General features: G+C 43.1%; 1 protein-coding gene across 2 annotated transcripts; it reads left to right on the forward strand.

Moving 5' to 3' along the window:
• CGAS (cyclic GMP-AMP synthase) lies at nucleotides 1-24,879 on the forward strand. 2 transcript variants are annotated; one of them, XM_070419334.1, is made up of 5 exons: nucleotides 1-1,201; nucleotides 10,385-10,604; nucleotides 14,891-15,133; nucleotides 22,463-22,565; nucleotides 24,308-24,879. In XM_070419334.1, exons 1-5 carry the CDS (start codon nucleotides 65-67, stop codon nucleotides 24,654-24,656), a joined length of 2,052 nt encoding a protein of 683 aa, XP_070275435.1. In that variant the 5' UTR covers nucleotides 1-64; the 3' UTR covers nucleotides 24,657-24,879. The 2 variants fall into 2 exon arrangements, with proteins under 2 accessions (XP_070275435.1, XP_070275436.1); XM_070419335.1 differs by having other exon boundaries at nucleotides 24,343-24,446.
• Nucleotides 24,880-26,284: the final 1,405 nt, after the last annotated feature.

Genomic DNA, 26,284 nt, shown 5'->3' on the forward strand with positions numbered 1-26,284 from the left:
GTTCCTCTAACCGCGGCCCTTTCGCGAAGCCGAGTCTATTTTCCAGGAGCAGAGAGCGCCAGCCATGGATCCTCGGAGCGGAAAGGCGACGCGGACAGCTTCGAAGGCGGGAGCCGCCACCTCCAAGATTTTGGCGCAGAATGCGAAGGGCGCCCCGACGAAACCCTCGTCGACGAAGCCCACCCAGACGAAGCCCATCGAGTGTCCGGTTGTCCGCGAAGCTGTCCAGCCCCACGAGCAGAATTGCAGCTCCACTAGAGCGTCGGGGAACCAGCGGAAGAAGAGCCCCCCGGGCTCCCGGGAGAGACCGCAGGTCCGCGCGCGGGGTGCGCGCACCGAGAAGGCCCCTCTGAGCGGTGACGCGGTGGACGGGCACACGGATCTGGCCAAGGCGCAGGAGTCTCCCGCGGCTCCGGAGCCGCCCCTTCCCAGAGCTGGATCTCGCCGAAAAGGGGGTGCATGTGCCAAGACGGCGCCTCTGAGCGCCCAGGACGCCTTGAACGGGCACACGGATCTGGCCCAGGAGCCGGAATCGCCCCTTCCCAGGGCTGGATCTCGCCGAAAAGGGAGTGCATGTGCCAAGACGGCGCCTGTGAGCGCCCAGGACGCCTTGAACAGGCAGCCGGGTCTGGCCCAGGAGCCGGAGTCGCCCCTTCCCAGGGCTGGATCTCGCCGAAAAGGGAGTGCATGTGCCAAGACGGCGCCCCTGAGCGCACAGGACGCCTTGAACGGGCAGCCGGGTCTGGCCCAGGAGCTGGAGTCGCCCCTTCCCAGGGCTGGATCTCGCCGAAAAGGAGGTGCATGCACCAAGAAGGCGCCTCTGAGCGCCGAGGACATCTTGAGCGGACAGGCCATTCTGGCCGAGGGGCCAGAGCCTCCTGCAGCCCCGGAGTCGCCCCTTCCTAGGGCTGGATCCGCACGCTCCGTTGGGGAGCGGAGACCTCAGTCCAGGCCAACGGAGGACGCCGGCCAGGATCCGCTGGTTCCAGCCTCTAGTCTGGGCCGGAGGGACGCGGTGCCCGGAGTCTGGAAGCTCGGGGCGGTGCTGGATAAGTTGAAGCTACGTCGCGCAGAAATCTCAGAAGCCGCGGAGGTTGTAAACAGGGTCGTGGGCCACCTGCTACGAGGACTGAAGAACGGCTGGTCCGAGTTTAAAGGTGTCGAGGAGCTTCGCACTGGGAGCTACTACGAGCAAGTGAAGGTGAGTGCCAATCGCCTGCCCTCCCGTGCCCTAGGCGCGCGCCCGGCTTCCTCACCCCTCTTCTAACCTCCCCGATATTCCCCATCTCCTATGGTTCCTCACTTTACGTTGTAAGAAACTCAGACTAGTTCTTACGTTCTAGTTAAAACGACATACCTTTGTTCTTTCGTTTATTCATCACTACTTCCAAGGAACATAGAGCCAACCTATATTGATTGCTAGCCACTGTGAAGACACCATTTTGGGGGGAATTCAAATGTATAGATTCATTCATGTAAGCAGACCTGCACTGTGTTTCTCCAGCAGTGTTATACTTGGTAATTTCTGGTCAGGTTATGACTTGGATGATTAGGAGTGTGATCTGCGAAATATCCACAAAATTAATGTATCTAAGAAACTTTTTTCTATGAGGATTTTTGTACTGCAAAAGAAAAATATTTTCTGTCTCTCTCTCTCCAGCCCCTGTGAACCCACTCTTTCTCTCAACTTCTTATTTAGGTGTTATGGGAAGCTCCCAGTGAATGATGTTAAAAATAAATTAAGAGAAAATCTCCTACAGGTACTGAAAAGCATTCTTCCTAAATACACATCAGATGGAACTATTTTTAAGTGTGTATTCCACAGCTCCATTTGTCTGTGGGTGGTTGTCATTAAAGCCATCATTCCAGTATAAACGGAAGGCTTAGGAGCAGGTTTCTGACTGGAGTTTGTTTCCTGATCAGTGGCAGTGATGAAAGTGGACCACCTTGTCGTATTCTTGATCTTAAAGAAAATGCTTTTAGCTTTCCCCTGTTGAGTATGATGTTCGCTGTGTGTTTGTCATATATGAGCTTTTATTAAGTTGAGGTATGTTCCCTTTATTGCCACTTTGTTGAGTTTTATCATAAATGGATGCTGTATTTTGTCAAATGCATTTCTGCATCTTTTGATATGGTCATATGGTTTTTATCCTTCATTTTGCTTATCACATGGTATATCATAATAATTGATTTGTAGATATTAAACCAACCTTGCATCCCAGGAATAAATACCACTTGATCATGGTGTATGATCTTTTTAATATATTGCTGAATTTGGTTTGCTAACATATATATATATATAATATATATATATATATATAATATATATATATTATATATATATATACACACACACACTAATAAAAGACAAAGATGCTAATTGACTGTACCTTCGCTATTCCCACCAGCCAATCAGAAGAGTATGCAAATTAACCCAACAAAGATGGCCGTTAAATTTGCATACTGCAGGTGGGGCGTGCAGCGCCAGACGCCACCCGGGGAGGTGGAGCCGGCAATCGCCCTGGTCAGAAGCCTGAGGCCTGGGCAGGGGTGGAGCGGGCCATCAGAGTGGGCTGGGGGTCCCCTGCCCAGGCCCCGGTCAGAGGCCTGAGGCCTGGGAAGGGGCGGAGCTGGCAATCACCCGGGGCTGGGGGTCCCCTGCCCAGGCCTAACATCCTGGCCAGAGGCCTGAGGCCTGGGCCGGGGCAGAGCGGGCCATTGGAGCGGGCTGGGGGTCCCCTGCCCAGGCCCAAGGCCCGGGCCAGAGGCCTTAGGCCTGGGCAGGCAATCGGAGCGGCCTGGGGTCCCCTGCCCAGGCCTAGCCCCAGCCAGAGGCCTGAGGCCTGGGTAGGTGATCGGAGCAGGCTGGGGGTCCCCTGCCCAGGCCTAATGCCCAGCCAGAAGCCTGAGGCCTGGGCCGGGGCGTAGCTGGCGATCGCCCAGTGCTGGAGGTCCCCTGCCTAGGCCTAATGCCCGGGCAAAGCCTGAGGCCTGGGCAGGGGTAGAGCCTGCGATCAGAGCGGGCTGGAGGTCCCCTGCCCAGGCCTAATGCTCCTCTGGCCTGGGCAGGGGCGGAGCTTGCTATCTGAGCAGGCTGGGGGTCCCCTGCCCAGGCCTAACACCCCAGCCAGAGGCCTTAGGCCTGGGCAGGGGCCGAGCCGGGGATCGGTGTGAACTACAGAGGAAACACCTTTTCTGATTGCTCATTGGCTAAGCTCCCTGTATGCCACTAGTAATATTCTTAGTAACTTGGATAATAAGAATCCAAGAAGGTGATGTAGGGTTTTTCCACCTCACTCCTAGAGAAAAAAACGAAGGTCTGCTGCTGGAGGGGCTAAGAAATATCATATCCTGCACTAGCCAGTTTGGCTCAGTAGATAATGCCTCGGCCTGCCTACCACAGGGCCTGGGTTCAATTCTGACCAAGGGCATGTACCTAGGTTGCAGGCTCTTCCCTGGCTGGGGCCCAGGTCAGCGCTCATGCAGGAGGCAACCAATCAAAGTGTTTCTCTCACTTTGATGTTTCTCTCTGTCTTTCCCTTTCTCTTCCACATTCTCTAAAAATCAATGGAAACATATCCTCAGGTGAGGATAAAAAAAAATAATAAAGAAATGTCATATCCTATGAAAGACACATCTTGAAAATGCCTAAAGAAAGCTGTCATTTTTTCATGGTGAAGGGACTGGAATCAGTGTTGATGAAAACACCTTGGTGGCTGTAGTGACTGGCAGTGGCTGCAGCAGCGGGGTGATGGGGCTGGTGCCTTCCCTTGATCAGCCTGGTCGCCTCCCACAAAGGGAGGCCAGACTGCGGCTTAGGCCCGCTCCCCAAGGGGAGCAGGGAGCAGGCCTAAGCCGTCAGTAGGACATCCCCTGAGGGCTCCCAGTATGTGAGAGGGGGCAGGCTGGGCTGAGGGACACCTCCCCCCAGTGCACGGATTTCATGCACCGGGCCCCTAGTGTGTGTGTGTGTGTGTGTGTCCTATCTAATAATAGACAAAGATTGAAATTAACCGTACCTCCGCTACGCCTTCCATTAGCTAATCAGCGAGATATGCACATAAACTGCCAACAAAATGGTGGCTAATTTGCATACTGCAGGCAGATCCCGCTGCACCGCCCACGGCGAGATCCTGGCTTGCCTTGTCTTGGGTGGGATGGCGGGGGTGGGTGGGACAAGCGGGGGGTCGGGGGTGGGAGCGGCAGCGTGATCCAAGCTGCTGTCTGCCCCAGCGTGGGATCCGGGCCTGCCGTGTCTTGGGTGGGGTTGGTGGGGCTGGCGGGGGTGAGCGGCAGCATGATCAGAGCTGCTGTCCGCCCCAGCGTGGGATCCGGGCCTGCCGTGTCTTGGGCGGGGCAGGCAGGGCAAGTGGCAGCGTGATCCGTGAGAGGGCATAGGTTGGGCTGAGGGACCCCCCTTCCCTGCCAGTGCACAAATTTTTGTGCACAGGCCTTCTAGTGTATATATATATATTTTTTTAAATTGATTTTTATTTTTATTGATTTCAGAGAGGAAGGGAGAGGGAGAGAGATAGAAACATTGATTTCAGAGAGGAAGGGAGAGGGAGAGAGATAGAAACATCAATGATGAGAGAATCATTGATTGGCTGCCTCCTGCCTGCCCCTTACTGGCATGTGCCCTTGACCGGAATCGAACCTTTGACCCTTCAGTCCACAGGCCAACGCTCTATCCACTGAGCCAAACCGACTAAGGCTGGTTTGCTAATATTTTGTTGAGTTTTATATCTATGTTCATCAGGGATATTGGCCTATATTTGTGTGTGTGCGATGTCCTTGTCTGTTTTGGAAATGAGGGTAATGGTTACCTCATAAAATGAGCTTGGGAGCCTTCCTTCCTCTTGAATTTTTTGGAATAGTTTGATAAGGATAGGTGTTAGTCCTAACCAGTTTGGCTCAGTGGATAGAGCGTTGGCCTGTGGACTCAAGGGTTCCAGGTTCGATTCCGGTCAAGGGCATGTACCTTGGTTGCGGGCACATCCCCAGTAGGGAATGTGCAGGAGGCAGCTGATCGATGTTTCTCTCTCATTGATGTTTCTAACTCTCTATCCCTCTCCCTTACTCTCTGTAAAAGAATCAATAAAATATATATCTATATTTTTAAAAGGATAGGTGTTAATTCTTCTTTGAATGTTTGGTAACATTCACCTGTGAAGCCATAGGTACAGGACTTTTGTTTGTTGGCAGTATTTTGAGTACTGATTTGATTTTATTGGTAGTAATTGGTCTCTGCATATTTTCAGTTTCTTGATTTAGTCTTGGAAGAGTGTATGTTTCTAGGCATTTATCCATTTCTTCAAAATGATCCAATTTGTTGGCATATAGTTGTTCGTGGTATTTTCTTATACTCCTTTGTTTTTCTATGATGTCAGTTTTCACTTTTCTTGTTTTATTTTATTTTATTCACAGTGGTCCTCTTTTCTCTTTTTTTTTTAAAAAATATGTTTTTATTGATTTCAGAGAGAGGAAGGGAGAGAGAGAGAGGGATAGAAACATCAATTATGAGAGAGAATCTTGATTGGTTGCCTCCTGCATGCTCCCTACTGGGGATCGAGCCTACAACTGGGGCATATGCCCTGACCAGGAATCCAACCTCGACCTCCTGGTTCATGGGTCATAGCTCAAACACTGAGCATACCAGCCGGGCTTACTTTTTTTCTTGATGAGTTTGGTTAAAGGTTTATCCATCTTGTTTATCTTTTCAAAGAACCAGCTCTTGGTTTCAGTGATCCTTTATTATACTGTTTTTTTATACTCTACTTTGTTTATTGCTACTCTGATCTTTATTATTTCCTTCCTTCTATTCACTTGGGCTGTTTGTTGTTATTTTTCTAGTTTCTTTAGGTGTGTAAGGTTAGATTGTTTATTTGATATTTTTGATTGGTTTTTTTTCTTGAGGTAGGCCTATATTGCTATGAATTTCCCTCTTAGGACTGAACTTGCTGTGTCCCATAGATTTTGGGTCATTTGGGTCATTGTGTTTTCATTTGTTTCAAGGTATCTTTTGGTTTCTTCCTTGATCTCATTGTTAACCATTCATTGTTTAGTAGCATGTAATTTAACCTCCATGTGTTTGTGTGTTTTTCAATTTTTTCTTATAATTGTTGTCTAGTTTCATACCATTGTGGTTGAAGAAGATGCTTAATAGCTAGCATCTTTTTCAATCTTTTAAAATTTATTCTTACTGTTGTATGGCCTAATATGTGGCATATACTAGAAAACGTTCCAAATGCACTTGAAAAAATGTATATTCTGCTGCTTTGGGGTGAAATGCTCTGAAGATATCAATTAAATCCATCTGGTCTAATGTGTCATGTAAGGCTGCTGTTTCCTTGTTGATTTTCTGTCTGGAAGATTTATAGTTATAGTCCCCAGTGTCCTCACTGTGTTCTTTGGTATATGTACACAGAGAGAATGCAATCTTTCTCTCTTCCTCTTTTTACAGTCACCAATCCTGTCAGATTAGAACCACACCCTCATGATCCCATTTAACCTTAATTACCTCCTAAAAGTCCTGTTTCCAAGTACAGACACATTGGGGATTAGGGCTTCAATATCTGAATTTGGGGAGGACAGTTAAGTACACAGCACAATACATCTAAGTTTGGACTAGACGCATTTCATGTGGTCAGTAGACATATGGCTGCGAAGGACCGTGTTGAACAGTGCAGTCCAATAGCTGTTCCTGCAGCTTATCCTAACTAGGTAAAAGCATTTTTAATATAGTAAAAACAAGCATTTATTATAATTGCTTTAGTTATTATGAGAATGGAAAAGGTTCTTTGAAGCTTCTACAAATGCTTCTAAGACACTATTATTGTACATAACTTGGAGCTCACACTCATTTGGGTGACCAGTAGATATGAGATAACCCTTGTGCAACTAGCCAGTAGGTGAATACACACATTTTTGAGAGCATACAATGATCTCAAAATTGTAACAGTAGGGTGGCTGCAATGTGTATCTTGTGATGTGAAAGGTAGCTCCTTCCAGGTCTTTAATTTTATTAAGCTTTAAACTTAGAGTAAACCTGGTACAGATTTTAAAAGCTTACATGATATATTTTTGCTGTTGTTATTAATGCTCACTCACCCGTGGATATTTTTCCATTGAATTTTAGGGAGAGTAGAAGAGAGAGGGGAAAGACAGAGAGACATATCAATGTGAGAGAAACACATCAATAGGTTGCCTCCTGTATGAACCCTGACCAGGGCCCAGCAGGGGAGGAGCCTGCAACCGAGTGAGGTATGTGCCCTTGACAGAAATCGAACCCAGGACACTTTGGTCCAAAGGCTGACGTTCTACCCACTGAGTCAAACTGGCCAGGGCATATAATATGATTTAAAATTATTTTAAGCCTGATCAGCATGGCTCAGTGGTTGAGCAATGACCTATAAACCAGGAGGTCTCAGTTGGATTCCCAGTCAGGGCAAATGCCCAAGTTGTGGGCTGTGCGAAGGAGGCAGTTGATCAATGATTCTCTCTCATCACTGATGTTTCTCTCTCTCTCTCTCTCTCTTTATTTCTCTCCCTCTAAGAAATCAATAAAAATATATTTAAAAATAAAATAAAATTGATTTAATAATCCTGGCCAGTGTGGCTCGGTTGGGTGTGGATCCTGTGCACCAAAAGGTTGCCAGTTCCATATCCCATCCTGACATACTAGTATGTTCAAATTGTGGGCTTGAACCCAGGTACGGGGTGTGCCGGATGCATCCGGTCATGTTTCATTCTCACATGAACATTTCTCTCTCCCCCTCCCAAAAAAATATCAATAAAAAAATATTTTTAAATTAATAAAAGTGTTTTTAAAAATATATATTTTATTGCTTTTTTACAGAGAAGAAGGGAGAGGGATAGAGAGTTAGAAACATCGATGAGAGAGAAACATCAATCAGCTGCCTCCTGCACATCCCCTACTGGGGATGTGCCTGCAACCAAGGTATATGCCCTTGGCCGGAATCGAACCTTCAGTCCGCAGGCCGACGCTCTATCCACTGAGCCAAACCGGTTAGGCAAAAGTGTTTTAAGTATAGAAATCCCATATATATATATTATGGTTAAAAAAATGAGTATAGGGGAGAATCGAAGATGGCGGCATAGGTAAACACCGGAGACTGCTGCCCAAACAACCACTTCAAAAATACAACTAAAAGACGGAACGGACATCAACCAGAACCACAGGAAGGCTGGCTGAGGAGAGACTCTTCAACTAGAAGCAAAGACAACAGCAATACGAGGCTCAGAGGAGGCGCAGTGTGGAAAATATAAAGGTACCGAGGTGTGTGCGCAAAGCGGGCTGGTGGCTGAGGGTGCGGTTGTCATTTTCGGTCGGGAGTGAGTCTCAGACTCTGAGCTCCAGATCCGGGCGAGTCTCTAGGGACCCAGACTCAAACGGGAGAAGCGGGACTGTCTGGCTACGGTCCCTCCGAGGTTTGCAGCGGTTGCTGGGACAGAGAGGCAGAGCCCCTGGGGACGGACTGAGAGCAGCCATAACTGCTCCCTCCACCCGCCCTGTTGATCCCGCCCCGCCCAAGCCCTGCGCAGAGCCATTTGCCCGATCGCCTCAGGCAAAGGCTAGATTAGCACCTCCCCAGAGGACAGAAGTTTTCTACACAGCTGATTCTCACAGCCAGTCAGCCTGGTGGTCAAATCCCTCAGTATTAACTAAAAAAATCAAGGCTTAACTAGAACAAGACTGCGAACAAAGACCACAAGGGGGTGCACCAAGAAAGCATAAAAAATGCGGAGACAAAAAACATGACAGAAATGGAGGATATGGAGCTAAAAAACGCAATTTTGAGGGCTTGCAATAAACTTGTGGAGAGCCTCACAAAAACTAATGAGACCCTCGATGCTACGATAAAGAAACTAGAAATTAAGCATACACGGACTGAAATAAAGAATATTATACCCAATAGCAGACCAGAGGAGCGCAAGAATCAAGCCAAAGATTTGAAATTCGAAGAAGCAAAAAACACCCAACCAGAAAAGCAAAATGAAAAAAGAATCCGAAAATACGAGGATAGTGTAAGGAGCCTCTGGGACAGCTTCAAGCTTACAAACATCAGAATCATAGGGGTGCCAGAAGATGAGAGACAGCAAGATATTGAAAACCTATTTGAAGAAATAATGGCAGAAAACTTCCCCCACCTGGTGAAAGAAATGGACTTACAGGTCCAAGAAGCGCAGAGAACCCCAAACAAAAGGAATCCAAAGAGGACCACACCAAGACACATCATAATTAAAATGCCAAGAGCAAAAGACAAAGAGAGAATCTTAAAAGCAGCAAGAGAAAGAGACTCAATTACCTACAAGGGAATACCCATACGACTGTCAGCTGATTTCTCAACAGAAACTTTGCAGGCCAGAAGGGAATGGCAAGAAATATTCAAAGTGATGAATACCAAGAACCTACAACCAAGATTACTTTATTCAGCAAAGCTATCATTCAGAATTGAAGGTCAGATAAAGAGCTTCACAGATAAGGAAAAGCTAAAGGACTTCATCACCACTAAACCAGTATTATACGAAATGCTGAAAGGTATCCTTTAAGAAGAGGAAGAAGAAAAAGGTAAAGATACAAATTATGAACAACAAACATGCATCTATCAACAAGTGAATCTAAGAATCAAGTGAATAAATAATCTGATGTACAGAATGAACTGTTGATTATAATAGAATCAGGGACATAGAAAGGGAATGGACTGACTATTCTTGGGGGGGAAAGGGGAATGGGAGATGCGGGAAGAGACTGGACAAAAATCGTGCACCTATGGATGAGGACAGTGGGTGGGGAGTGAGGGCGGAGGGTGGGGCGGGAACTGGAAGGAGGGGAGTTATGGGAGGGGGAAGAGGAACAAATGTAATCTGAACAATAAAGATTTAATTAAAAAAAAAAAGAAAAAAAAATGAGTATAGAAACCATAAACTAAAACCAATAATACTTTCCCAACTCCACTGGTCCTAATCCCAGAGGGTATAAATACTAGGAGTCTTGTTTTTATTTTTTATTTTTATTTTTTTTTAAGTTTTTAAAAAAATATATTTTATTGATTTTTCACAGAGATGAAGGGAGAGAGATAGAGAGAGTTAGAAACATCGTTGAGAGAGAAACATCGATCAGCTGCCTCTTGCATATCCCCCACCGGGGATGTGCCCGCAACCCAGGTACGTGCCCTTGACCGGAATCGAACCTGGGACCTCTCAGTCCACAGGCTGACGCTCTATCTACTGAGCCAAACCAGTTTCGGCAAGTCTTGTTTTTAAAGATAGGGTTTTAGGTGGAAATTTTAAGAAAAAAATTGCAGTTGCTTGGAAAATATTCCTAAGCAAATATTTCACTGTTGTTTTTACTTTTTCTTAGGTTTCTGCTCCTAATGAATTTGATGTTATGTTTAAACTGGACGTCCCCAGAATTCAGCTAAAAGAATATTGTGACAGTGGTGCTCATTACTTTGTGGAGTTCAAAAGAAACCCTAAAGGAAATCCTCTGAATCAGTTTTTAGTAGAGGAAAGATTATCAGCTTCTAAGATGCTGTCCAAGTTTAGGGATCTCATTAAGAAAGAAATTAAAAACATTCAAGGTAAGATTTTTGAGTTTTGATCCTTAAAGGTCTAATCATACCTACTAATTGCCCATGTATATTCCTCTCCTGATCTTTCTTGACCTCCTACAGCACACTGTTGACCACTACCTCCCAGAAACAACTCTTTGCACTTGATGTCATTCTACTACATTTTCTTGGTATTCTTTTTTAAAAAAATATATTTTATTGATTTTTTACAGGGAGGAAGGGAGAGAGATAGAGAGTTAGAAACATCGATGAGAGAGAAACATCGATCAGCCGCCTCCTGCACATCTCCTATTGGGGATGTGCCCGCAACCCAGGTACATGCCCTCAACCGGAATCAAACCTGGGACCTTTCAGTCCGAAGGCCGACGCTCTATCCACTGAGCCAAACCGGTTTCGGCATTTGGTATTCTTTTTAACTGTTGATTGGCTCTATTTCGGTCTCCATTGAATATTCACTGAACTGCTGCCTGTGCCACTGGGCATGTGTGGTTGAATAAAATAATGGGATCCCCTCTTGAAGCTTGGATCTTGGAAACAAATTGTAGTGAATGCTCTGACGGGAATGAACTGGGAGAAGGGGTAGCAATTGAAGTGGTGGAGCAAGGCTCTGAGGCAGAAAAGAGCTTGGCAAGCTGAAGGAACTACAAGAGGCCCATGTGAACAAGGAAAGGGAAGAGGAACAGGAAGTGTAGTTTAAGAGGTGACCACAGACCAGATTCTTCAAGGACTTGGAAAGGTTCAGATTTTATTTTATGTTCATTGAGAAGCCAGGTTTTAATTACAAAGTAGTGATTCCCTTTGTATTTTTAAAAAATATGTTTTTATTGATTTTTTGAGAGAGAGGAAGGGAGAAGGATAGAGAGATAAAAACACCCATGGGAGAGAAACATCATCCATTGGCTACCTCCTGCACATGTCCTGATTGTGCCTCAAATCCGTGACCCCTTGGTTCCTGGGTCGATCTCAACTGCTAAGCCACACTGGCTGGGATAGCTTTATATTTTTAAATGTTTACTCTGGCTTCTTTGGAGAAGATATTATAAGAAAGCAAGTAAGAAGATTAGAAAGGAAAATATTTTAATAGTTGAAATGAAAAGATGGGGGTGAAGTGGGAGAGAAGCAGACACACCCAAGCTGTAGCTGTGCTTGCTTCTGGATTACAGTATGTATAGGGGTGAGAGAGAGGATGGAATTGAAGAAGGCTCCCAGGTTTCTGGATTGAGCACCTGTGTAAATTGTGCCATTTACTAAGATTGGAAGGACAGAAGAGGAACACTTTGGGGAATGAATGAAGAGTTTGGCTTAGGATATCTTAAGTTAGATTCCCTGTGATGTGTTAAACTGAATGTGCCAAGTACATAGTTGGATATGGGTTTGGAGTTCGGGGGACACATTTGGCTACATGTCAACATATAGCCAACCCTTTGACAGAGAGTGCAGAGGAACTTATTCATTAATTTAATCAATATTCATTGATTATCTAATGTGACAGATGGTCTAGATGTTTGGGATACGTTAATGAACAAATAGATGAAGACCCTCACCCTTCTGTACCTTATAATTATGTAAGAGCAGATATGCAATTAATGACAAATAGAAAATATAATAATCTTGAATACTAGAAAATAGTAAGTTCTATGGGGAAAAGGCTAGCAAAGTGAGAGGGATCTGGAGTGTTAGGAATAGGATGGGGGAAATTACAATGTTAAGTAGAGTGGTAAGAAGAGGATCCCATTAGAAGTTGGGGAGAAGAGAAGGAATGAAAGGAGACTTGGAGTGGTTTCACAGGAGCAGTGGTCAGTGTTTACAATGCTGCTGACATCCAAAAACCATTTGATTTGGTCCGTGGTTTTGTGGGGATTGTTGTTAACTTTGACTTAGCAGTTTTAGAGAGATTATGAACACACAAGAAAAAAGGGGCAGGGATGCAGTAGAGACAGCATGTGTAGGCCATTCTGGAAAATTTTGGCTGCAAAGGAAGAAGAAATATGGGTAAGTATGGGGAGGAAGCTGATTTAGGGCCAAAAGAGAGGTATATTTTAGAATGAAGGACACTGGAACCCTTTGTATGTGGAGAGGAATGATCCAGCAGGGAGGGGGAGTCCAGTGATGCAAGAGAGGGAACAATTGAAGGAGCGAGGTCTTGAGCAAGTGAGGATCCAGAGGCAGGTCCAGGGGTGGCCTTGGAAAGGTGAATGGACATTTCCTCGGTGGTAGTAATAGGAAGAAGGATAAAATGGGTAAGAGTGGGGGAGGTTTGCAGATTTGATGATAAGAAAATGAGAGTGTTCTCTAGGATTTTCTCCTTGGCATTCTTTCTCACTGTGGTCCCTTCCAGAAGTCTTATCTGGGAGTAGTCTTTACTGCTTATACACCCCTAAACCCCAAAGCCAGTATCTCTCATCTGGAAGTCTTTCCCGAATTTCTGACCACCATAGCTACTTGCCCAGTGGCTATCTCCACTTGGGTGTCCCATAGGCACATAGAGCTCAGTGTTCTAAAATGAAGTTCATTTCAGCTCAACCCTTCTTCCTCCTGCTTACTCTATATCAGCGGTCGCCAACCTTTCGGACCCCATGGACCACCAGTGGTCCTCGGACCACCGGGTGGTGACTGCTGCTCTCTATAGAAGAATGGAATCAACATTAATCAATTCCTAGGCTAAATTTCTGGATGGCATCCCAGAACTTGTACCTTCTTCCTTATCTTGCAGGTTCAGTCCATCTACCAGTTCTCTGGTTTTTAACCTCTTGAATTGCTCTCACTTCTGCTACCTGTGTCTTTAAAAAAATGAAAATTGTATATATTTAAGATGCTTTGATACACATATAGATAGTAAAATGACTTCCACAGTCAAGATAATTAACATATCTCACATAGTTACCTTTTTGTGTGTGTATGGTTAGAGTACCTGAAATCTACTCTCTTAGCATAATACTTAATATTGTACTGTTTCTAGTCGTCAGTGTGGTAGTATTAATGACAGTCATCATGCTGTACACTAGATGTCTAGACTCACTCTACCTAACTGCAACTTTGTTCCCTGTGACCAATATCTCCCATTTCCCTCACCTCCTCACCTCTGGTAACCACCGTTCTACTCTCTTCTTCTGTTGTCTTCTGCTTTTTTAGATTTCACATAGAAGTGAGGTCACGCAGCATTTGCTTTCCTGTATCTGGTTTATTTTCTCCAGGTTCACGCATGTTGTCACAAATGACAGGATTTCTTTCTTTGTTAAGATTGAATAATATTCCATTCATATGCAGGCATACCTCATCTTATCGCGCTTCAGTTCGTTTCACTTCACAGATAATGCGTTTTTTACGAATTGAAGGTTTGTGGCAGCCCTGTGTTGAGTGAGTCTGTTGGTGCTATTTTTCCGACATGCTCAGATGATGCTTTAGCATTTTTTAGCAATAAAATACTTTTAATTAAGGTATTTGCATTGTTTTTTAGACATAATGCAAGAGCACATTTAATAGACGACAATATAATGTAAACATAATTTTTATATGCACTGGGAAACCAAACAATTTGTGTGACCTGTTTTATTGCAATATTCACTTTATTATTGCAGTGGTCTGGGACTGAAGCCACAATATCTCCAACGTGTGCCTGTACATACCACAATTTCTTTTTTAAGTATATTTTTATTGATTTCAGAGAGGAAGGAAGAGGGAGAGAGAGAGAGATAGAAACATCAGTGATGAGAGAGAATCATTGATCGGCTGCCTCCTTCACACTCCACACTGGGGATCGAGCCCACAACTCGGGCATGTGCCCTTGACCGGAATTGAACCCAGAACCCTCAGTCCACAGGCTGACACTCTGTCCACTAAACCAAACCAGCTAGGGCCAGACCACATTTTTTTTATCCGCTCACCTGTCAATGGACTCTGAGATTGTTCCCATACATTGGCTATCGTGAGTAACACTGCAGTGAACATGGGTTGTTTCTGCCGCTCATCTGCCCTCTTTTCCAGGCTTCCCTCCAAACTGCTATTCATCAATTTAAATTAAAATCTAACCAAAGCACTCCCAAACCCCAATTTTCAGGGGCTCCTCATCATCATGCTAGACGGATTTTGGCAGTACCGTCCCGCCATAATACATTATCAATGAATATTGGCTAAACGAGTAAAACGTTTTGTGTTGTGGGGTCAGTTTCTGCTTTAGAACTAATTTTCACCTTAATACTCTCTAGATATCCAACTATAGTTATGCTATTTTTCCTATATTTTCAAGAAAATTAGATTGCTAAACCCTTTTTTTTCCCTTTTACATGTTTAAACAGATACAGATATCATTGTGGAGAAGAAAAAGAGAGGATGTCCTGCTGTAACACTTCTTATTAAAACACCTAAAGAAATATCTGTGGATATAATCTTGGCTTTGAAAGTGCAAAGCAGCTGGCCACTGAGCACCCAGAAAGGCATGCCCATTGAAAATTGGCTTGGAAGAAAAGTAAAGAAAAACCTAAGACTACAGCCATTTTACCTGGTACCTAAGCCTGCAAGGGAAGGAAATGGTTTTCAAGGTATCTTAAATGTGAAGGTTAATTTAAGAACATATAAGAGAGTTGTTAATGTTATATACAAGGGTAGTAAAAGTTCGACGACTGCTGTTGGCATTTCAAGAGTCATCAGGCTCAATAGGCTACCAGTACAAGATGGGAGTTTGATGAGTGATGGAATTGAAAACGGCATAGTTGTAGTAGTAACATCAAATACTCAGCTTTAAAATGTCTAGTAGCCCACATTTGAATGTTACCTTTTTTATTTAAAAAACTAGAGGCCTAGCCCTAGCTGGTTTTGCTCAGTGGATAGAGCGCTGGTCTGTGGACTGAAGGGTCCCAGGTTCGATTCTGGTCAAGGGCATGTACTTTGGTTGCGGGCACATCCCCAGTGGGGGATGTGCAGGAGGCAGCTGATTGATGTTTCTCTCTCATCAATGTTTCTAACTCTCTATCCCTCTCCCTACCTCTCCATAAAAAAGCAATAAAATATATTTTTTAAAAAAGAATTAAAAAAAAACAGAACTAGAGGCCCGGTGCATGAAATCGTGCATGGGTAGGCCTGGTCGGTGATCAAGGCCAATCGGGGCCTTCCTTTCCCCAGTTGCCGGCTGCTGGCCGTGGCCTTCTTTTGTTCTGTGCCGCCCCCTGATGGTCAGCGAACATCATGTCATAGTGGGCGGTCGAACTCCAGGTCGGTCAAACTCCCGAGGGGACAATTTGCATGTTTAGACTTTTATTATATAGGATATTTTTATTGATTTTAGAGAGTAAGGGAGAGGGAGAGAGATATAGAAACATCAGTGATGAGAGAGAATCATTGATTGGCTGCCTCCTGCACACCCCCTTCTGGGGATCAAGCCTGCAACCCGGGCATGTGCCCTGACCAGGGAAAGAACTGTGACCTCCTGGTTCATAGGTCGATGCTCAATCACTGAGCCACACTACCCAGGTTTGTTGTTAATAAAGAAAGGCAGTACTGGCCTCAGAGTCAGACTGCTCTCTGGTTCTGGATCCTAAGGCTTCTACTCTTAACTAACTGTGAGATTTTGGACTAGTTACCAAGCCTCTCTAAATAATACTTTATTCACATTTCCTTAATTTTTACCCATGTCCTTTTCCTGTTTCAGGATCTCATCTAGGACACCACACTACATTTAGTCATCATGTCTCCTTAGGCTCCTCTTGTTTGTTGTTGTTAATCCTCAGCCAAGGATATTTTTTCCATTGATTTTTAGAAAGAGTGAAGGGAGGGAGCGGGAGAGAGAGAGAGATCAATGTGAGAGAGACACATCAATTGATTGTCTCCCCCATGCACCCTAACTGGGGCCAGGGATCGAACCTTTAACCCAGGTACGTGTCCTTGACCGGGAACTGAACCTGTGACCCTTCGGTACGCAGGCCAACACTCTGACAACTGAGCCACACCAGCCAGGACTCCTTAACAGTTTCTCAGTCTTCCCTTGTTTTTGATGACCTTGACAGTTTTGAGGAATACTAGTTAATTATTTTGTAGAATGTCCCTCATCTGGCATGTACCTGATGTTTTTCTTCTTCTTTTTTTTAAAAAAATAAGTGGCCTTAATTTTTTACCTTTTTATTTTATTTATTTATTTAAATTTTATTGATTTTTTTTACAGAGAGGAAGGGAGAGGGATAGTTAGAAACATCAATCAGCTGCCTCCTGCACACCTCCTACTGGGGATGTGCCCACAACCAAGGTACATGCCCTTGACTAGAATCGAACCTGGGACCCTTGAGTCCGCAGGCCGACGCTCCATCCACTGAGCCAAACGGGTTAGGGCTGATGTTTATTTTATGACTAGACTGGAGTTCTGAGTTTTGGAGAGGGAGACCAGAGAGCTAAAGTGCTATTTTCGTTGCATCATTTTAAGGACACATGCCATGAACATGACCTAGCACTGCTGATGTTGACCTTGATCACCTGGCTGAGGTAGTACTTGTCAATTTCTCCACTGTTACTCATTTCCCCCTTTTCATACTGGACTATTTGGAAGGAGGTCACTGTGCACAGCTCACATTTAAGGAGTGGGGAGTTATGCCACCTCTTTAAGAGCAGTGTATTTTTTTAAATTTTTTTATTGATTTCAGAGAGGAAGGGAGAGGGGACAGAAACATTAATAATGAGTCAGAATCATTGATCGGCTGTCTCCTGCACGCCCCTCACTGGGAATAGAGCTTGCAAACTGGGCATGTGCCCTGACTGGGAATCAAACAATGACCTTCTGGTTCATAGGTGGAAGCTCAACCACTGAGCCACGCCAGCTGGGCAAGAGCAGAGTATTTGTACTCAGATTTTTTGGAATTATTCTGCATGGGAGATTTGGGCTGTAATCCAATAACACTTTATTAATCTTATTGCTTCATTTGTTCCAGCTTTGGCTTTAGGAGCTCTTTGAGTTGGTTCTGTGTCCTTTGGACATCTCCCATAATTGTGGGGATTTTGTTTCTCTTCATCACTAACTCACTTTCTGGCTCTACAAGGTATTCTAGGCTCATCTGGTATATTTCATGCATCAGTCCTAGAATCCGCCATTTCTCAAAGGAGCTTTGGTTTCTTTTATTGGAAAATGTACTAGAAACCACAATCTAGGTGCTCTGTGTATGTGTGCTCTTTTATGAGGGTGTCAACCCTCCCAGCTGGAGAAACAAGGGAATATAGGTAAGTATGTGTACTAACCCTGGTATATACACATATCTATAAACTAGAGGCCTGGTGCACAAATTCATGCTTGGGTGGGGTCAGGCCAGCCTGCCCCACCCCCTGGTCAAACTCCCAGCCGAACTCCTGGTGGTCAATGGGACAATTTACATATTTGCCTTTTATTACATAAGATATTTTTATATGTAACTACCTGTTGTATATGTTAAGTTATTCATGAGTTTATACTGTCTCTAATTATAATCCATTATCACCTGGATCATTCTTTCTTTCCTTGCTATCTGTAGCCTCTCATTCCAACAGTGAAAAATCTGACTCTCATATCTGCCACCGATATGCTTGATTGTATAGTTCTAGTGTGCACATACTAATATAGTTATTTCACAACTGCAAAGCCACTCCTCTATGGGAAACAGTTACCAACTAGAGTACAGAGCTAATGGACAGTTTCTTTTGCCTTCAGTCTTACATACCCCATTTCCAAAGTACACTGAGTGGCCAAATTATTATGACCGGCTGGATTATTATGACCACCCCATCAGTACTTCATTGACACTTCCAAAAATACTGAATATTGAAAACTTCCTAAGCAAATACTCTCAAGGTTTTATTATTATTATTATTATTATTTGCATAACTAATTCACTTCATTGTACTGGTGGGGTGGTCATAATAATCTGGCCATTCAGTGTAATTTAGGTCCACACCTTTTGCTCCCCCCCTTTCAGAAAGGTTGTTTTACACATTTGTAATGCAGTTGGAGTCCTTTTTCACAGTCTGCATTATTTCTAGGATCCCTTGACCTCCTAAATGATTTTTTAACAGTTTACATATATTAAGACTCACTCTTTGTGCTATAAAATTCTACTGGTTTTGACAAATGCATTGTATCATGTTTCTACCCTTAATAATAGTTTCACTGCTCTAAAATGTCCCTTCTTCACTTATTCAGCCCTTTCCATTCCAAACTTCTGGCAACCACTAATCTCTATAGTTTACCATCTCTATTGTTTTGCCTTTTCCAGAATGGCATAAATGGCTGTCATAAGTGGATTTATATAGCAATGAGCATACCTAGCTCAGTACCACCTTTTCCACATATTCACTGTCCATATATTATATAGCTATTACTACACTCTTTATTCTGTTCCACCAAAATCTTTGTCTACCCTTGCACTATACTATATTGTCATACATAATGTGTCTTTATAAGTCTTGATATTTGGTAGGGTAAGTTCTCCCACTTTGTCCTTCTTCATGAGTGTTTTAGATATTCTTAGCCCCTTGTATTTTCATGAAAATTTTCATATCATCTTGTCAAGTTCTACCAAAGCATTTTTTTGAATATTGATTGAGAGTACATTGAGTCCATAGATAAAATTTGGAAGACTTGATATATTTATAATGAGCTTTCCAATTCATGGATAAGTGCATATCTCCATTTATTTAGATTTCCTCTAATACTTCTTAGTGACATTGTAGAGTTTTCTCCACAGAAGTTTTATATATCTTTTGTTAGATTTACTCATAGGCAATTGTAAGTTTTTACTCTGAAAATTTTAAAACCAATAGAAAAGTAGAATTTACTAAACTCATACATATCTGTCACCTAGCTTCTTTTCTATTTTCTTCCTACATAGTTGTATTATCTATCAGTAATGATAGCTTTGTTCCTCTCTTTCCAGTGCCAGACCCCTTATATGCTTGCTAGGATAGCCAGTGCATGTTGAACAGAAATAGGGATAGCAGACATTTGCCTAACTAATTTCAAGGGAAAAACCTAAGCTTTTTACCTTATATTATCATGTTGCTGTGTCCTTTTTATTTTTTATTTTTTTTAAATTAAATCTTTATTGTTCAGATTATTACATTTGTTCCTCTTTTTTCCCCCCATAACTCCCCTCCTTCCAGCTCCCACCCCACCCTCCGCCCTCACTCCCCACCCACTGTCCTCATCCATAGGTGCACGATTTTTGTCCAGTCTCTTCCCGCATCTCCCACACCCCTTCCCCCCTCCAAGAATAGTCAGTCCATTCCCTTTCTATGTCCCTGATTCTATTATAATCAACAGTTCATTCTGTTCCTCAGATTATTTATTCACTTGATTCTTAGATTCACTTGTTGATAGATGTGTATTTGTTGTTCATAATTTGTATCTTTACCTTTTTCTTCTTCTTCCTCTTCTTAAAGGATACCTTTCAGCATTTCATATAATACTGGTTTGGCGGTGATGAACTCCTTTAGCTTTTCCTTATCTGTGAAGCTCTTTATCTGACCTTCAATTCTGAATGATAGCTTTGCTGGATAAAGTAATCTTGGTTGTAGGTTCTTGGCATTCATCACTTTGAATATTTCTTGCCACTTCCTTCTGGCCTGCAAAGTTTCTGTTGAGAAATCAGCTGACAGTCGTATGGGTACTCCCTTATAGGTAACTGAGTTTCTTTCTCTTGCTGCTTTTAAGATTCTCTCTTTGTCTTTTGCTCTTGGCATTTTAATTATGATGTGTCTTGGTGTGGTCCTCTTTGGATTCCTTTTGTTTGGGGTTCTCTGTGCTTCCTGGACCTGTAAGTCTATTTCTTTGACCAGGTGGGGGAAGTTTTCTGTCATTATTTCTTCAAATAGGTTTTCAGTATCTTGCTCTCTCTCATCTTCTGGCACTCCTCTAATTCAGATGTTGGTGCGTTTGAAGCTGTCCCAGAGGCTCCTTACACTATCTTCGTATTTTTGGGTTCTTTTTTCATTTTGCTTTTCCGGTTGGGTGTGTTTTGCTTCTTCGCATTTCAAATCTTTGACTTGATTCTTGCACTCCTCTGGTCTGCTGTTGGGTATAATATTTTTTATTTCAGTCCATGTATGCTTAATTTCTAGTTGGTTCTTTATCACAGCATCGAGGGTCTCATTAGATTTCTTGTAGATCTCAATAAGTTTATCGGCGGCTTCTAGACAGTTCTTGAGAGACCTTAAAAGTGTGGTTCTGAACTCAGTATCCTCCCTTGATAGTTTTGTCCTGTTTCTTTGTCTCTGCATTTTTTACGCTTTCTTGGTGCACCCCCTAGTGGTCTTTGTGCGCAGTCTTGTTGTAGTTAAGCCTTGATTGTTGTAGTTAATACTAGAGGGATTTGACCTCCAGGCCAATTGGCTGCGAGAATCAGCTGTGTCTGCAGTGGGAAAACTTCTGTCCTCTGGAGAGGTGCTAATCTAGCCTTTGCCTGAGGCTATCCAGCAAATGGCTCTGCGCAGGGCTTGGGCGGGGCGGGTCGCACAGGATCAACAGGGCGGGTGGAGGGAGCAGTTATGGCTGCTCTCAGTCCCGTTCCCAGAGGCTCTGCTTCTCAGAACCCCAGCAACCGCTGCAAACCTCGGAGAGAAAGCTGCCCTCACGTTCCAACTGATGCCAGACAATCCCGCTTCTCCCGTTTGAGTCTGAGTCCCTAGAGACTCGCCCGGATCTGGAGCTCAGAGTCTGAGACTCCCTCCCGATTGAAAACGACAACCGCGCCCTCAGCCACCAGCCCGCTCCACGCACCTCCGTACCTTTGTATTTTCCACACTGCGCCTCCTCTGAGCCTCGGTATGCTGTTCTCTTTCCTTCTAGTTGAAGAATCTCTCCTCAGCCAGCCTTCCTGTGGTTCTGGGTGATGTCCGTTCCGTCTATTAGTTGTATTTTTGAAGTGGTTGTTTGAGGCAGCAAACTCCGGTGTTTACCTATGCCGCCATCTTGGTTTCCTCTCCTCTCTGTGTCTTCACATGGCAGAAGCCCTTTTTAAAATCTGTCTTTCATCAGATCAAGTTGACAGCCAAATTTAAATTGCTGAAGCTTTTTAAAAAAATGATGAATCAGCCATGGCCGGTTTGGCTCAGTGGATAGAGTGTTGACCTGCAGATTGAAGCGTCGCAGGTTTGATTCTGGTCAAGGGCACATGCCTGGGTTTGCAGACTCGATCCCCTTGGCCTGGAGGAGGCAGCCAATCAATGATTCTCTCTCATCATTGATATTTCTCTCTCCCTCTCCCTTCCTCTCTGAAATCAATAAAAACATTTTTTCAAAAACTGATGAATGAATGTTAAATTTCATTACCCGCATATTCTGGGTTTTTTGAGATCATGTTTCTCCTCAATTCTGTTAATGTGACAGATTATATTGATTGATTTTTAAATTATAAATCAATGATGCATTCCTGGTATAAAACCAACTATATAATAGGATAGCCAAAACTTAAAAGAGCTAGCCGTGCTAAAACTTGCGGGAAGGGGAGAAATCTATTCTTAATTAAACTCTCGCAGGGAATAGAAATGTTCCCTAATTCATTTTACATGAATACCAAACTTGTAAGAATGGTATGCAATTTTTTTAATCAATTAATTCACATTGTTATTGAAACAATATATTAACAAACTGAATTTAGCAATATGTACAGCTTACATGGCTAACTCTAGTAAGCAACCTGCTCCATCCCTCCGCTCCAATGTTTTCCTATTTTGGTCCATTGTTTGCTTCAAATGACTTCTTTTAATATGTAATTACATCATATGTTCATTTCTTTGGGTCTATATCTCCCTAGAAATTTTTCAGAATGATAGTTTAATGAAGGAAATCGTTTCAATATTGTATTGTTTATATGTAGGCACTTTGGGTAAATTACTTCTTTATTTTTCTTTTGGAAATTAAGAAGAAACATGGCGGCTATCCTTCTCTCACATTGAAAAGGACATTTTGAAAAATCATGGAAAAGAAAAAACATGCTGTGAAAGTAATGGAGTGAAATGTTACAGGTAACTTTCTTATTTCTATGGTGGAATGTTTATTTTTTTAATGGACTCCATAGATCAGACCTAACGATGGTCATTACTGGGTTGAGTCCTAGGGGCAGCACATGGCTGGGCTGACCTGGAATATTATCTAGAGGGTGAGCATGAAACTAGGGAAGCCAGATCCAAGGGACCAAGGGAAGAGTGTTGTCAGAAGGCAAGGCCAGGGACCATAGTCCTGAACTTGGATCAGATGGATGTATAAAGTAGGACAGAACAAGAAGTAGGACAGAGCCGAACCGGTTTGGCTCAGTGGATAGAGTGTTGGCCTGGGGACTGAAGGGTCCCAGGTTCGATTCCGGTCAAGGGCATGTACCTTGGTTGCGGGCACATCCCCAGTAGGGGACGTGCAGGAGGCAGCTGATCGATCTCTCTCATTGATGTTTCTAACTCTCTATTCCTCTCCCTTCTTCTCTATAAAAAAATCAATAAAATATTTTTTTAAAAAAAGAAGTAGGACAGAAAGGACACTAGCCATGATTAGCCATTAGCCACTGGTTGTGTCTTAGTATTCTGCTTGCTTCAAGGTAATGAATATTATTGTCACATAATGGGAAGGTGCCAGAGGATCAATCTTTTTTTTTTTTTTAATGTATTTTATTGATTTTTTACAGAGAGGAAGGGAGAGAGATAGAGTTAGAAACATTGATGAGAGAGAAACATCGATCAGCTGCCTCCTGCACACCTCCTACCCGGGATGTGCCTGCAACCAAGGTACATGCCCTTGACCAGAATCGAACCTGGAACCCTTGAGTCCGCAGGCTGACGCTCTATCCACTGAGCCAAACCAATCTTTTTGATACTGGTGCTGCTTTGAGATAGTTTGGCTGCGTTGAAAGCCAGGACTGACTGGCTAAATTTGAAAGAACTAAAAATGGGTAATTCTTTTTCTTGGTAGCATACACACCATAAAAAAAGTGAGGCCCTAGCTGGTTTGGCTTAGAGGCTAGAACGTCAGCCTGCCAATTGAAGGGTCCTGGGTTTGATTCCAGTTGAGGGCACATGCCCGGTTGCACGCTTGATCCCCAGTAGGGGGCGTGCAGGAGGCAGCCGATCAGTGATTCTCTCTCATCATTGATGTTTCTATCTCTCCCTCTCCCTTCCTCTCTGAATTCAATAAAACAAATATATTTTTTTTTAAAAAGTGAGATTGGAAAAGAATTGTTCATTTGAGTTTCTAAAGTTGCCCAGTATAAGGGTCACAAAAGTTAAAAGGTCAAAACAACAATGTCCAACATGTGGACCCAGGAGGTTCTTTAAAGCTTCATGTACAGGCTTTGAAACCAATGTTGAGAAAAATATATTGCTGATATTGCTGGTAAAGCTAAATATTTTAAAAAAACATTAAATTTTGTCAACTATGACATAATTGGATGAATAATGTAAATATTTATAGTCTATCAAGTCATTGGATGAATAATACAAATATCTGCTAGTTTTATAGTTGAATTAATCCTGATAAAATAAAATATTTCAGCTAGGAATGGTGAAGCAGGAAGAAAAAATATGTTTTTGAAACTTCAAAGCATATATTTGAAAAAATAGAGTGACTAGATTATATTTATATGCTTTATCTTTGTGTCTTTATATGTATTATAGTATCTGTATTGTTTATTGTATCTTCCTGTAAGATACCCAAAGCTCTTTGTGGAATGAAGCAGGTTGTAAATAAGTAAAAATAAATGGTTTTCTTTTTTATTCAACAGGAAATGTTGTTTAAAACTAATGAAATATCTTTTAGAAAAATTGAAAGAAAAGTTTGAAGACCGAAAGGAATTGGGTAAATTCTGTTCTTACCACGTGAAAACTGCCTTCTTTCACGTATGTGCCCAGAACCCAGATGACAGTCAGTGGCGAGACAACCTGGAGTTCTGCTTTGATAGATGTCTGGAATACTTTCTTCATTGCCTCAAGTCAGAAAATCTTGAGAATTTTTTTATTCCTAAAGCCAATCTATTCTCTCGAGATAAAATTGACAGGATAAGTAAAGAATTTCTGACAAAAGAAATTGAATATGAAAGAAACAATAGATTTCCAATTTTTGGTGAATTTTGAAAATATATAAAAATAAACATCAATTATATATATTTAACTTATTTTTATTGTTGAGAGTATTACTGATGTCCCCCATTTTCTTCCCTTTTGTCCCCCTCCACCCAGCTACTGCCCCACCCCAGGCCTTCACCACACTGTTGTCTGTGTCCATGAGCTATGCATATGTGCATACCTGCAGCCTGGTGCACGGATTCATGCTGCACATTGAAAGGAAATTAATTAGAAGAAAGATTTGTGTGGTAATTACATTACTGCAAAAAATTACATATCAAAATAGTATATTTAATATAGTATTATAAAATTACAACACTTGTGCAGTTGGCACCAGTGAGAGCTTTATATGTATTGTGCATGTGCGAGTAAATGTTTATTTTTAAACTAGAGGCCTGGTGCACAAAAATGTGCACTCAGGGGGTCTCTCAGCCCAGCCTGTGCCCTCTCGCAGCCTGGGACCCCTCGGGGGATGTCTACCTGCTGGCTTAGGCCCCCTCCCCGGGGGATCAGGCCTAAGCTGGCAGTCAGACATCCCTCTGGGAGCCCGGGAGCCGTCAAGGGATGTCCACTTGCCAGCGGGGAGCAGTCCTAAGCTGCAGTCGGACATCCTTAGCACTGCTGAGGAGACCGCCACCACTGCTGTGCTGGCAGCCGTCAGCCTGGCTTGTGGCTGAGCAGAGCTCCCCCTGTGGGAGGGCACTGACCACTAGGGGGCAGCTCCTGCATTGAACGTCTGCCCCCTGGTGGTCAGTGTGTGCAATAGTGACCAGTCATTCCCAGTCGTTCTGCTGTTAGGGTCAATTTGGGTATTACCCTTTTATTATATAGGATTGCCAGTGCGCATCATATGTACCGGCCAGTCGGACAGACAGATAGTTGGTCACTTAGCCTTTTATATATAGATAGATAAGTTCTTTGGTTAATCTCTTCCCAACATCCCACTTCCAACCCCTTCCCTTTGAGATCTGTCAGTCTATTCCATGCTTCCATGACTCTGACCATGTTTGTTCACCAGTTTATTTTGTTCATTAGATTCCACATGTAAGTGAGATCATGTGATATTTTTAAAAAGAGAAGAATTAGAGTGACTATTGAAATGTTTGGCCCTAGCTGGTTTTGCTCAGTGGATAGAGCATTGGCCTGTGGACTGAAGGGTCCCCAAGTTCAATTCCAGCCATGGGCACATGCCCAGGTTGCGAACTCAATCCCCAGTAGAGGGTGTGCAGGAAGCAGCCGATCAGTGATTCTCTCTCATCATTGATGTTTCTATCTCTCCCTCTCCCTTCCTCTCTGAAATCAATAAAAATATATATTTTTTAAATGTTTGAAATATGTCACTGTAATGATGGATAAAAATGAATAAAAAATTATTCTGCTCTATTTGTCTTAAACTAATTAATATTAAAGGGTTGATTTTTTGGGAAAGAAATTAGTCAAGGAATACAAAGCAAAAGGAGTATTTAAAATCTGAAAGCTTTACCAGATTGGAATGATAAAGACAAAATACATAGTTATCTATCACCTTCATTCATTAAGCCCTTACTGAACACCACTTTTCACCAAGCACAAATGTGTGGAAGGTTGTAAGAGACAATATTAGAAATGACCATTGCCTCCATAAAACTGGTGGGCTT

The sequence above is a fragment of the Myotis yumanensis genome, unplaced genomic scaffold (assembly GCF_028538775.1).
Source record: "Myotis yumanensis isolate MYYU_CA2020_CCGP unplaced genomic scaffold, mMyoYum1.0.hap1 SCAF_6, whole genome shotgun sequence".
Classification (NCBI taxonomy): domain Eukaryota; kingdom Metazoa; phylum Chordata; class Mammalia; order Chiroptera; family Vespertilionidae; genus Myotis; species Myotis yumanensis.